This window comes from Sinohyriopsis cumingii, chromosome 2 (genome assembly GCF_028554795.1).
Source record: "Sinohyriopsis cumingii isolate HCF-2022 chromosome 2, ASM2855479v2, whole genome shotgun sequence".
Lineage (NCBI taxonomy): Eukaryota > Metazoa > Mollusca > Bivalvia > Unionida > Unionidae > Sinohyriopsis > Sinohyriopsis cumingii.
The window spans coordinates 170,754,866-170,768,293 of NC_142962.1; the positions used below are offsets into that span (position 1 = coordinate 170,754,866).

The 13,428-nt window shown below is 32.9% G+C and overlaps 1 protein-coding gene across 7 annotated transcripts in view; it reads right to left on the minus strand.

The window, feature by feature from the left end:
* LOC149806290 (centrosomal protein of 112 kDa-like) overlaps nt 1-13,428 on the minus strand; it is a 126,831-nt gene that overhangs the window by 76,846 nt on the left and 36,557 nt on the right. For all 7 annotated transcript variants that reach the window (XR_016419885.1, XR_016419887.1, XR_016419884.1 and 4 more), the window contains 5 exons: nt 13,052-13,098; nt 8,539-8,625; nt 6,591-6,690; nt 4,907-5,025; nt 2,429-2,572 (listed from right to left, as the gene is read on the minus strand). Coding sequence is in view for 3 of the 7 variants with exons in the window: in XM_089951232.1 (XP_089807358.1) it covers nt 2,429-2,572; nt 4,907-5,025; nt 6,591-6,690; nt 8,539-8,625; nt 13,052-13,098 (497 nt within the window). In the remaining 4 variants the exon portion in view is untranslated. The remainder of the gene's footprint in view (nt 1-2,428; nt 2,573-4,906; nt 5,026-6,590; nt 6,691-8,538; nt 8,626-13,051; nt 13,099-13,428) is intronic.

Genomic DNA, 13,428 nt, shown 5'->3' on the forward strand with positions numbered 1-13,428 from the left:
AATGTATCCTCCATCACAACAGTACATGTCAGATACATACTCATCAATGAATGTACCCTCATGCACAAGAGTACATGTCTGTGCATACTCATCAATGAATGTACCCTCCTGCACAAGAGTACATGTCTGTGCATACTCATCAATGAATGTACCTTCCAGCACAACAGTATATGTCAGATACATACTCATCAACGAATGTACCCTCCTGCACAAGAGTACATGTCTGTGCATACTCATCAATGAATGTACCCTCCTGCACAACAGTACATGTCAGTGCATACTCATCAATGAATGTACCCTCCAACACATCAGTACAAGTCAGTGCATACTCATCAATGAATGTACCATCCAACACATCAGTACATGTCAGTGCATACTCATCAATGAATGTACCATCCAGCACATCAGTACATGTCAGTGCTTATTCATTAATGAATGTACCCTCCTGCACAATAGTATGTCAGTGCATACTCATCAATGAATGTACCCTCCAACACATCAGTACATGTCAGTGCATACTCATCAATGAATGTACCCTCCAGCACATCAGTACATGTCAGTGCATACTCATCAATGAATGTACACTCCAACACATCAGTACCTGTCAGTGCATACTCATCAATGAATGTACCCTCCTGCACAACAGTATGTCAGTGCATACTCATCAATGAATGTACCCTCCAACACATCTGTACATGTCAGTGCATACTCATCAATGAATGTACCCTCCAGCATATCAGTACATGTCAGTGCATACTCATCAATGAATGTACCCTCCAACACATCAGTACATGTCAGTGCATATTCAAGAATGACTGTATACTCCTGTTAATCAGCCTTACATGTCAGATACTGCCTGTAAAAGTAATACCATGAACGGTAATCCATAGTTTTGCAAAATATTTCATAGAAACTAAGGCAAAATTGTACCTGAAAACAGCATAAATGCTGTCAAAATGTGTGAAATTTTGGTGTGAACTAGTGTTTAGTACTAAAAAAGAAGTTTTGATATTAATAGGCCTGATATTTATGTATTTAAAAGGAATTCAAGTAGCATCTCTCTTGGTTCACAGATTAGTCTGCAATGCTAGAAGTTTTTTTATCTGACAATGCTGATGAGAAAAAAGGTCTATATACAAAGAATTTGAACAAGATATTAACATTGGTTTTTGTTAAAGTAAAAAGACATCTTGTTTGAACATACATATACTGGTTTTGGTTATAGCAAAGATATATTTAATCTGAATATGAGACCAGTACTGGTTTTTTGTTAAAGTAAAGAGATGTCTTATCATAATATGATTCTATTTATAAAGAATTTATTTAAATCGCAAATCTATGAAAAGTCATGGATTATTCCAGAATTCATGGCATAGAAATATATAAAAGTCAATGTTAGTGAGTAAAACTTATACCTTCACTAATTTGACAATCTGTTTGTTTGACTGGATGATAGAAAATGTTATGCACAAGTAAAGATCTTAAGTAGGCAAAAGCTAGATCAGCATTGTGTGAGAAAAGTTTAATTAACAATGTCATAGATCAGGCATGGCAAGAGTTCTTATGATTCATCCCTTATGGAAGAATTCGTGGTAATACTCAAAATTACTTCTTATACAAAAGGGTAATGTACAACATAACCTATGTACTGTCACCAATCAGTGTCTAAGATATACAATATATTACTTTTACAAATCATATATAACCACAAGTTCCAACACTGAGGACAATAATTTTACCAAGGTCAATGTTGACAAATATTAAAGCTTGTTAACTAGGAGATTTCAAGAGTTGATTAAAATTACAAATTTGCAACTTATTTTCAGTTTGTGTTAAACTCTAATATAAAAATAAAAAGTTCAGAATAATGCCTCATATTAATACCCTCAATAATGCCTCATATTAATACCCTCAATAATGCCTCATATTAATACCTCCAATAATGCCTCATATTAATACCCTCAATAATGCCTCATATTAATACCCTCAATAATGCCTCATATTAATACCCTCAATAATGCCTCATATTAATACCCTCAATAATGCCTCATATTAATACCCTCAATAATGCCTCATATTAATACCCCCAATAATGCCTCATATTAATACCCTCAATAATGCCTCATATTAATACCTCCAATAATGCCTCATATTAATACCCTCAATAATGCCTCATATTAATACCCTCAATAATGCCTCATATTAATACCCTCAATAATGCCTCATATTAATACCCTCAATAATGCCTCATATTAATACCCTCAACTGATAGTTTAATATTAAAAAGTATTAAAATCTCTATTTGCTTATTTGTTTATAAATAAAGTGTGCTAAAATGTTGAGTTAATCAGTGAAAACTATTTAACCACATTAACAAACACTATTAGCTAAGACATTACTTTGATGTAAAAGTATGTGTTGTACTAACAGTGGATATGGCTTGCTGGTTGTATTCTTTCTCCATTTTCTGCAGGCGAGCATTAGTGTCATCTAGTATTTCTTGAATATTACGCGTGTGTTGCTTCTGCATCTCAAACTTCTCCTGTTCAAACTCAGCCACAATGTCATTAATCTGCAATGGTAACACACAGTCATATCTCATATCCATAAAAAGTCGTATCTCATATCCATAACATATCACCATACCATTTCACAGTGTCATTAAATTGCTGTAACACACAGCTCTATCTCATATCTGTCAAAAACCATATGTAACAATGCCACTTCACAGTGTCATTAACACATTAACCCCTGGTGACGAGCTCTGTAGCGTCAAGGTCATGTATGATATACTAAAGTGGGTGGTATTATAGAAAGGTAGACAGATGTAGCTCTACAATGATACCAAATAATAAAATAATCTGGAATTTCAAGTTGCACTACAAAATACAGAGGAAAAAACCTCAATTTTTGGACCCGATTTTTATCTACCCAAAATTTACCCATGGTCGGAATCCGATTTTGTGTCCGGATTTTAGACTTTTTGGTCTTAGATGTAAGACAGATCACTCTGAACTGCAAACAGACAGAGGAACCTTTGCAAAAAGTAGGATAAGAAAGGCATATGGAATAAAGGGTGGTCTCGATAAAAAATTTTTTTTACTCTTCTGCTCATGCACGAGCCAAATAGCCAATGAAAATCGATGTTTCTAACACAACTAGGCAGTATGTTATTGGAAGATCACCTGGAAGTTGGTGTTTCAGGATGTATTCAGAAATAGCTTTCAAAATGTGCTTCCTACTTGAATTTCAGACAAAAATGACAAAAACCTCCAGGGGTTAATGTGTTAAACTGCTGTAACACACAGCTCTATCTCATATCTGTCAAAAGCCATATATCACCATACCATTTCACAGTGTCATTAAATTGCTGTAAGACACAGCTCTATCTCATATCTGTCAAAAGCCATATATAACCAAGCCACTTCATGGTGTCATTAAACTGCTATAACACACAGCTCTATCTCATATCTGTCAAAAGCCATATATAACCAAGCCACTTCACAGTGTCATTAAACTGACAAGTAACACTCACAATCATAACTTATAGCCTTAAAAATAAAACTGCCATACCACTTCATACCTTATTACATATTCCTAACAATTTCTTTTATGTCTTTTCTGCAATACCATGAATTTTTTATACAATCTTTCTCTTTCTCATTGTATGTGTATCTCAAAATCAAGCTTTATTCATTTCATATATTTTTAAAACAATTCATAACTTCATTCAATTATATATTTAAATAAGGATTTGAGTTTCGACATAGACAAATAACTACTTAAACAAAACAGATAAAATGATTGCACCAAACTTAGACATTCACATGACATGAAAGTATCACTTTTTTCACACAGAACAATTACCATTCTCAGCTTTTCACGATTTCATTGTGTACATACTGAGATGTGTATAACAACAAAAATATGAAATGAACAGATGAAACAAGTTGTCAGCTGTGTAAACAATCAAAAATGAGCATGCAAATTCACACATTTTATCAATTTATTTACTTTTTATACTGTACAGTAGTGATCTTCAGAAAATTGAAGCCTTGTCAGGTGATGGTAAATAGTATAATCCTGCACTAAAATTATTTTTATTTTCCAGGACATTTAGGAGAAAATGACAAATTACGGGAGTAATTTTAAAGTCTGATACTTTAATTAATGACACAATACTACAGTTGAAGGCATGTGTCCAAAAATCTCTGTTACCAGACTCAACCATGGCTACCAATATAATATGATGTAATATGGTGATCATCATTCACTGCGAAGTTGCCACAAAATTTGCAGTTTAGTTTTTTAATATCAAATTCAGGGACATTTTATGAAAAAAGTAATTCCCAATGAGGTTTCCAGGATATTTTCATTGAATTCAATTCCAGTTCAATTCCAGGACATCCTATAAATCAAATGTGTGTGGGAACCCTGTTATGAAGAAAAACTCACCTTGCATAATGCCGAGTCCATTCTAAGCTGTGATCTACAAGGGAATGGAGGCTCCAAAGGCATTCCCTCAAAATGAGTTTTTATGTGCGATTTTAGTTTATTTCACTCCCTCCTATTGATTTTTTTATGTGAGATTTCAGAGTGTATTTCAAAGTGACTGTATTCCCTAAGAAGGATTCAAAGTCATTACCCAATATGTCCAAAGCTTCATAAATATAATGGAAATAGTGTCTGATGTACATGCCTGAGAATTACACTGTGATATATGTTACATGAATCCCAAAAACTTTAATACGAAGTAGAAATCTTTATGTTAGTCACTACAACAATGACAAAGTTACCACTGGAAAATGATAACTATATCTTGCTATGTTTATGTATACAAGACCAAAACTGTTAAATCTTTGATACTGAAGATAAAATTTACTGTTTGAAATATGCCTGATCATACCTTCTTCTCAAACTCATTTTTCTTGTCATCTGTAGTCTCCTCAAGCATCCTTTTCAATTCCTGGATCTGCTTGTCTTTTGTATCTTTCAAATGGCTTGATTCCTTCATCACTGCCTGCACTGCAACAAAAATTAATACAGAGAATTAGAGTTATACCTTTGTTATGGTTCATTAATATTAAGTGATCGCTTCAGTGGCCAAGTGGTTAGAGCATCTGCCTCGGAAGTGGAAGGTTGTGGGTTTGAAACCTGGCCAAGTCATACCAAAGACCTACAAAAATGGTACTAGCAGCTGCCTCACTTGGCGCTTAGCATTAAGAGGTTAGTGTTAGGACTGGTTGGCCTGGTGTCAGGATAATGTGACTGGGTGGGACATCATGCTACATGTCTGCGGCATTATGCCCCAGTGCTAGACATCACAATAAACAGCCAGTCTGCAGACATCGTAGTGATATGACTAAAAAAAATTTAAAGCTACGTTAAAAATCCCAATCACACACACACACATTAATATTAAATGTATGTATTCTGTCATGTCATAATGTCACATATAATATGAACATGAAGGCTTACTGCACAGCAATCAATTCAATACCTGATGTCATGCATAGTGAAGACTTACTACACCTTGGCATGAAATCTGTGTTTTCAATAATGCCAAGGTCATAATCAAGAAACAAAATGTCTTAATCCAAAGAGACTAACTTAGGTGTATGAAATACTTCATCAGCTGAAACTTAATCCAAAGAGACTAACTTAGGTGTATGAAATACTTCATCAGCTGAAACTTAATCCAAAGAGACTAACTTAGGTGTATGAAATACTTCATCAGCTGAAAGAAATGAATGAAGCAATGAGGAGTATGGTAAGGAAGAGTGATTTGGAAAACATTGTAAAAAAGAAGATAACTCAACAATGAAAGCAAGAAATCAAGCACCATATTAAAAAGGCAGAGAAAAAGGACAGTTTAGAATATGATCTAAAAGATGCACATAAGGTAAATGAATAAAAGAAGGAAATGATAGACAAATGGAACAAATAAAAAACCTCAAGGATTATCTACAGGGAGCATACTTATTAAAAAAAAATTTTAGATGCGAAAATAATTGGATGAATAAATAATCTAATAAATGAAAACTGTCAAGATATTTTTTTTATAAGCATTTCACAGTAAAATGTAATATAAAAGTGAATTATCTATGTATTATTTTTGGCAGTCAAATTGCTTATTAGAAAATGCAAATTACATACTGATAAACGTATTTAAGATGCTCCATGTATACCAACTTCATTTAAATATCTAATAAAGGAAAATAGATGAGGCAGAAGTATATATGTATTGCCAATTACTCTTCCCAAGTCTACAAACTTTCCAAAGGTTTCAAATCAGAAATTTAACAACTCATGACTGTTATTATAATAATCCTAACCAACAATAATTATCACATGGGGTGGGGGGGAATCCACTGTCTTGGATTTAGATCCTCACTGCATAATTCTTTTTTAGTTTTGAATTTTTAATTTAAATTAATACTTTCAGTACACTGACCTATAAATCTTACATATCAAGAATCATGAAAATGTCTGAACAATAAGAAAGTTTACAGTTTTAAAAAAATGATTTCAGTTTGAATATGAAATGTAAAATCCCAAGGAAATGACATAAAGCAAAGCTGTCTTTTTACTTTTTTTCTCCAGTTTGACTATGGTGTCTTCCAGTTCCTTTGCTTTGGATCTATACTGGGCTTTCACATCTTCTATTTCTGCATTTTTTCTGTCCAAAATCTGCAAGAGAAGTTGACATGATTAAAAATAATAAATTGATTCCACTAAAAAAAATTTACTTGTGTATTTATCAGTGCATTTATCAGTACCTTTAGTCACCAGCATGCATCCGATAATGATTTTGACAGTACCTTTAGTCACCAATACGCATCTGATAATATGACTTTGACAGTACTTTTAGTCACCAACATGCATCTGATGATATTACTTTGACAGTACCTTTAGTCACCAATACGCATCTGATAATATGACTCTGACAGTATCTTTAGTCACTAATATGCATCTGATAATATGACTTTGACAGTACCTTTAGTCATCAGCATGCATCTGATGATATGACCCTGATAGTACATTTAGTCACCAACATGCATCTGATGATATTACTTTGACAGTACCTTTAGTCACCAATACGCATCTGATAATATGACTCTGACAGTATCTTTAGTCACTAATATGCATCTGATAATATGACTCTGACAGTGCCTTTAGTCACCAACATGCATCTGATATATGATTTTGACAAATAATCTCAAGCTTTCAAGTTTAATAATCAACAGTTCTGACGTATATCTAAGTTTATACTGAAACTATCTCACTAGTTTTGTGATAAAAACAAAACAAATAAAAAATGTAAAAATTGCTACCCAGTTTTGGCAAAATTTTCCATTTGGATTTTCATAATATAATGAATCTAATGGATGTAGATATGTATTATAATAAAATTATTTGTCTCTCTTAAATTCTTTGTTTCATTCTTTCTTTAGAGATCAAAGGTAAACCCTATGTCTTGATGTCTGATGGAATACTCATTGTAATAACATAATCAAAGGTACAACCTATATCTAAGTGTCTAATGGAACAATTACATAAAATCTTCATAATAACATCTTTATGAAGTGTTTCTTCTTGAAGTAAATTATCTGTGCTTCTTAAAACACCTTCCCTTTATTACATTGCTCAGATCTGCATATTTGGATTCAAATGAAATTAAAATTTGCTGTCCTTGTTAATAGACCTAACTGAAATATTCTATGCCAACTATGGTGGACTATGCATGATTGATATCTACTATTCCTATGGTGGACACTACATCACTGATACATACTATTCCTATGGTGGACAGTGCATTACTGATACATACTATTTCTATGGTGCACACTACATCACTGATATCTACTATTCCTATGGCTGACTCAGTTATATACTATTCATATGGTTGAAAATGCATTACTGATATTTACTATTCCTATGGTGGACTATGCATGATTGATTTCTACTATTCCCATTGTGGACTATGCATGATTGATATCTACTATTCCCATGGTGGACTATGCATGATTGATATTTACTATTCCTATGGTGGACTATGCATGATTGATAACTACTATTCCCATGGTGGACTATGCATGATTGATATCTACTATTCCCATGGTGGACTATGCATGATTGATATCTACTATTCCCATGGTGGACTATGCATGATTGATATCTACTATTCCCATTGCAGACTATGCATGATTGATATATACTACTCCCATTGTGGACTATGCATGATTGATATCTACTATTCCCATTGTGGACTATGCATGATTAATATCTACTATTCCCATTGTGGACTATGCATGATTGATATCTACTATTCCCATGGTGCACTATGCATCACTAATATCTACTATTCCCATGGTGGACTATGCATGATTGATATCTACTATTCCCATGGTGGACTATGCATCACTAATATCTACTATTCCTAATGTGGATTATGCAATACTGATATGCTATTCCTAAGGTGGAATATACATGCCGCCATTACAACTTAAGAATCTTCCAAGTGAAGAAGTTGTTTACCTTTTGCACAGCTGCATCGTGCTTCTGCTGAAGACGTAACTTCTCCTCATGAAACTTGGCTTCCAACATTTTTGTCCTCATCTCCACCTGGTCAGAAATAGAAAGGCAATAAGGGAATTGGTTGCAGCTGCTTATAAGTTAACAAGATGCATATAACATGTGTACAAGACAAATGTACAATTGTTATTTAGCACAATTGTAGGGCACACCAAGTATTTCTCATCTTACACAACTCTACCATGTCATTAAGTGTTTCTCATCTTATGCAAATGTACAACTGTCAGAGAGCACATCAAGTGTTTCTCAACTTACACAACTCTACAACTGTCACAGATCACATCAAGTATTTCTCATCTTACACAACTCTACAACTGTCACAGATCACATCAAGTGTTTCTCATCTTACACAACTCTACAACTGTCACAGAGCACATCAAGTGTTTCTCATCTTACACAAATCTATAAATGTCATCAAGTGTTTCTTATCTTACACAACTCAACAACTGTAACAGAGCACATCAAGTTTCTCATCTTACATAACTACCCACTGATACAAACTAATAATAACATCCTAACTAGTAATATGAGTCATATCATTAGATGCATATTGGTGACTAAAGGTACTGTCAAAGTCATATTATCAGATGTGTATTGGTGACTAAAGGTACTGTCAGAGTCATATTATCAGATGTGTACTGGTAACTAAAGGTACTGTTAGAGTCATATTAACAGATGTGTATTGGTGACTAAAGGTACTGTTAGAGTCATATTATCAGATGTGTATTGGTGACTAAAGGTACTGTCAGTCATATTATCAGATGTGTATTGGTGACTAAAGGTACTGTCAGAGTCATATTATCAGATGTGTATTGGTGACTAAAGGTACTGTCAGAGTCATATTATCAGATGTGTATTGGTGACTAAAGGTACTGTCAGAGTCATATTATCAGATGTGTATTGGTGACTAAAGGTACTGTTAGAGTCATATTAACAGATGTGTATTGGTGACTAAAGGTACTGTTAGAGTCATATTATCAGATGTGTATTGGTGACTAAAGGTACTGTTAGAGTCATATTATCAGATGTGTATTGGTGACTAAAGGTACTGTTAGAGTCATATTATCAGATGTGTATTGGTGACTAAAGGTACTGTCAGAGTCATATTATCAGATGTGTATTGGTGACTAAAGGTACTGTCAAAGTCATATTATCAGATGTGTATTGGTGACTAAAGGTACTGTTAGAGTCATATTATCAGATGTGTATTGGTGACTAAAGGTACTGTCAAAGTCATATTATCAGATGTGTATTGGTGACTAAAGGTACTGTTAGAGTCATATTATCAGATGTGTATTGGTGACTAAAGGTACTGTCAAAGTCATATTATCAGATGCATATTGGTGACTAAAGGTACTGTCAGAGTCATATTATCAGATGTGTATTGGTGACTAAAGGTACTGTTAGAGTCATATTATCAGATGTGTATTGGTGACTAAAGGTACTGTTAGAGTCATATTATCAGATGTGTATTGGTGACTAAAGGTACTGTCAAAGTCATATTATCAGATGTGTATTGGTGACTAAAGGTACTGTTAGAGTCATATTATCAGATGTGTATTGGTGACTTATGGTACTGTCAGAGTCATATTATCAGATGTGTATTGGTGACTAAAGGTACTGTTAGAGTCATATTATCAGATGCATGTCAAGTTCCAATCACAAGAAATTACTCTGCAGAAGTACAAGAAAGGCTCAGACATCGAAATTAGTCACCCAATTTTAATAGCAATCTATCATCAATAGTAACCTATTTTCAATAGTAATCTATTATCAATAGTAACCTATTTTCAATAGTAATCTATTATCAATAGTAACCTATTTTCAATAGTAATCTATTATCAATAGCAAACTATTTTCAATAGTAATCTATTATCAATAGTAACCTATTTTCAATAGTAATCTATTATCAATATTAACCTATTATCAATAGTAACCCAATTTCAATAGTAACCTATTATCAATAGTAACCCAATTTCAATAGTAATCTATTATCAATAGTAACCTATTTTCAATAGTAATCTATTATCAGTAGAAACTTATTTTCAATAGTAATCTATTATCAATAGTAACCTATTTTCAATAGTAATCTATTATCAATAGTAACCCAATTTCAATAGCAATTTATTATCAATAGTAACTTATTTTCAATAGTAACTCATTTATAAAAATACCATCTTTTACCTAAACAGTCGAACAATTTTGTTCAATCTACAAATGTTTTTTGTCATCATAAACTTTAATTAGTATTTTTGTAAATTATCTGGGCCAAAGGTTTAGCAAACAACTGTTTTAACTAGCCTGAATGTTTGATCATTCTGTACACATTTTCCCATGACTTGGCCTTATACTGGCAAGGAAAGAGAAGTCACTTCAGCCTCAAATTTTAGTCGAGTGTGGACCCTGATTTACTATGCTTATTAAGTATGTGAAAACAAAATATGATCTATTATTGTTAATTATGCCTGAATACCTTACATCTCTTTGCACAAAAGAGACCCAAACAATTTCTTCATCATATATCTAATGCAGAAGTATTTCATGTGCTAGATCAACAGAAACGAAATAACTGATCACTTTACAGACTAATGGAGTTTGTCAGTAAGATGAGAATGACATGTATTCCCACTGTCTAATAGCTATCCTAAGATCCTACAAGAGTTATTCACATCCCTACCTAAATTTAAGCCAATTACACCATTGTATATCGCCTTTAAAAGATGCTTATGTTAAGGTATTTAAAGAAATCTGAGGATTACAAAGACAAATTCTACCGTGGATGGCAGATAATAATGAGAAGAAAATGAATAAGATGAAGAAGAAGAAACCTTAGCAATACCAATGCAAAATGCCAATGCAAAATACCAATGCAAAATACCATTGCAAAATACCAATGCAAAATACCATTGCAAAATACCATTCCAGAATATAGCAGATAATACTAATAAAAAGAAACTAGAGTATTATGAACCACAAAGTAACATTCAACTATATATAGCAGATGATAATTATAAGAAGAAACCTAATACAGAGTAATACAAAACACAAATTATCATTCTAAATAATAATAATAATAATAAAAAGAAACCTGAGTAAAACAAAACAAAATGCACCATTTTACTATATATAACATATAATAATGATAATAATAATAATAATAATAATAATAATAATAATAATAATAATAATAATAATAATATTAATAATAATAAACCTGAGTAATACAAAACACAAAGTAACATTCTATTTTATATAGCAGATAATAATATTAATAATAATAATAATAAACAACCTGAGTAATACAAAACACAAAGCACCATTCTACTATATAGCATGTGTGTGTGTATGTGTGATTTGGATTTTTAACGTAGCTTTAAAAAAAATTCAGTCATATTGCTACGATGTCTGTAGTGTGACCGTTTATAGTGATGTCTAGCACTGGGGCATCATGCCGCAGACATGTAACATGATGTCCCACCCAGTCACATTATCCTAACACCAAGCCAACCAGTCCTAACACTAACCTCTTAATGCTAAGCGCCAAGTGAGGCAGCTGTTAGTACCATTTTTTAAAAGTCTTTGGTATGACTCTGCCGGGGATCGAACCCACAACCTCCCCCATTAGAGATGGACGCTCTAACCACTAGGCCAGTGGAGTGGTCTACTATATAGCAGATAATAATAATAATAATAATAAACCAGAGTAATACAAAACACAAAGCACCATTCTACTATATAACAGATAATAATATTAATAATAATAATAATAATAAACCCAAGTAATACAAAACACATGGCACCATTCTACTATATAGCAGATAATAATAATCCATATGCTCTATTTATAGATGGAAACTCAATTATTTAAAAACCAATATAAACCTTTCAAAGCTGTATTGTCAAATGCTTTTAGAAAATACAAAAAACATGGCTACATTCCGTGGCAAATCAAAATACTTTTTATTACATATTTTCCCTTCCCATCTTCCCACTATGACAAAAGGAACATAACCCAAATCTACTGCATATTTCCTCTCCTTGATCTTCACCCTTTCTATCTTCCCCACTGGAATATAACCCAAATCTATTGCATATTCCTTTCCCCTGATCTGTCCCTCTTCCCTTTTACCCACAATGCCATAGTGAAGATAACTCAAATCCATTACAGATTCCCCCTCTCTGATCTTTCCATCTCCCCTCATCCCCAACACAACCCAAACCTAGTATATGTCCTTCTACAATAAATGCATGTCTAAAGACTGGTAAGAAAGTAACAACAACATTTTTGTAATTGCAATTTTTGTATATTTGATCTCTGACCCTCTCTCACGAATGTCAAGACTTCAATCTTTTAATGGATGATGTATATAGGCTCTGTGTGTGTGTGTGTGCACGTGAGCATGTGTTCATATGTGTGTGTGTGTGAGAGAGAGAGTGAATAAGTACACTAACTGACCTCTCTACTTTGACCTTTAGTGGAGGAATCATCAGTGTAGTTGGAACCTGAAACAAAGGTACAGGAAGATCATTCACAGGATATAAATGACTGGTCCTATTTAGACTGTTTTATCGCTATATTACACAGTACTGTGATGACAAATAATAAGCAACAATAAGTATGTACTGTTATTAATATTTCAGTTGGATTGTTGGTTAGGTTTTTTTTATAAATAATTATATTTATTTCATTATATGCTATTGTAATGTAACTTTGTATGTTGGACTTAACCTCGTCTGAAATAAAATTTATGTTCTACTTGACCTGAGTAATTCTTTTATTTTTTTAAATTTTATCTGTAAACAACTAATACACAGCTAAAATATTCTCTATGT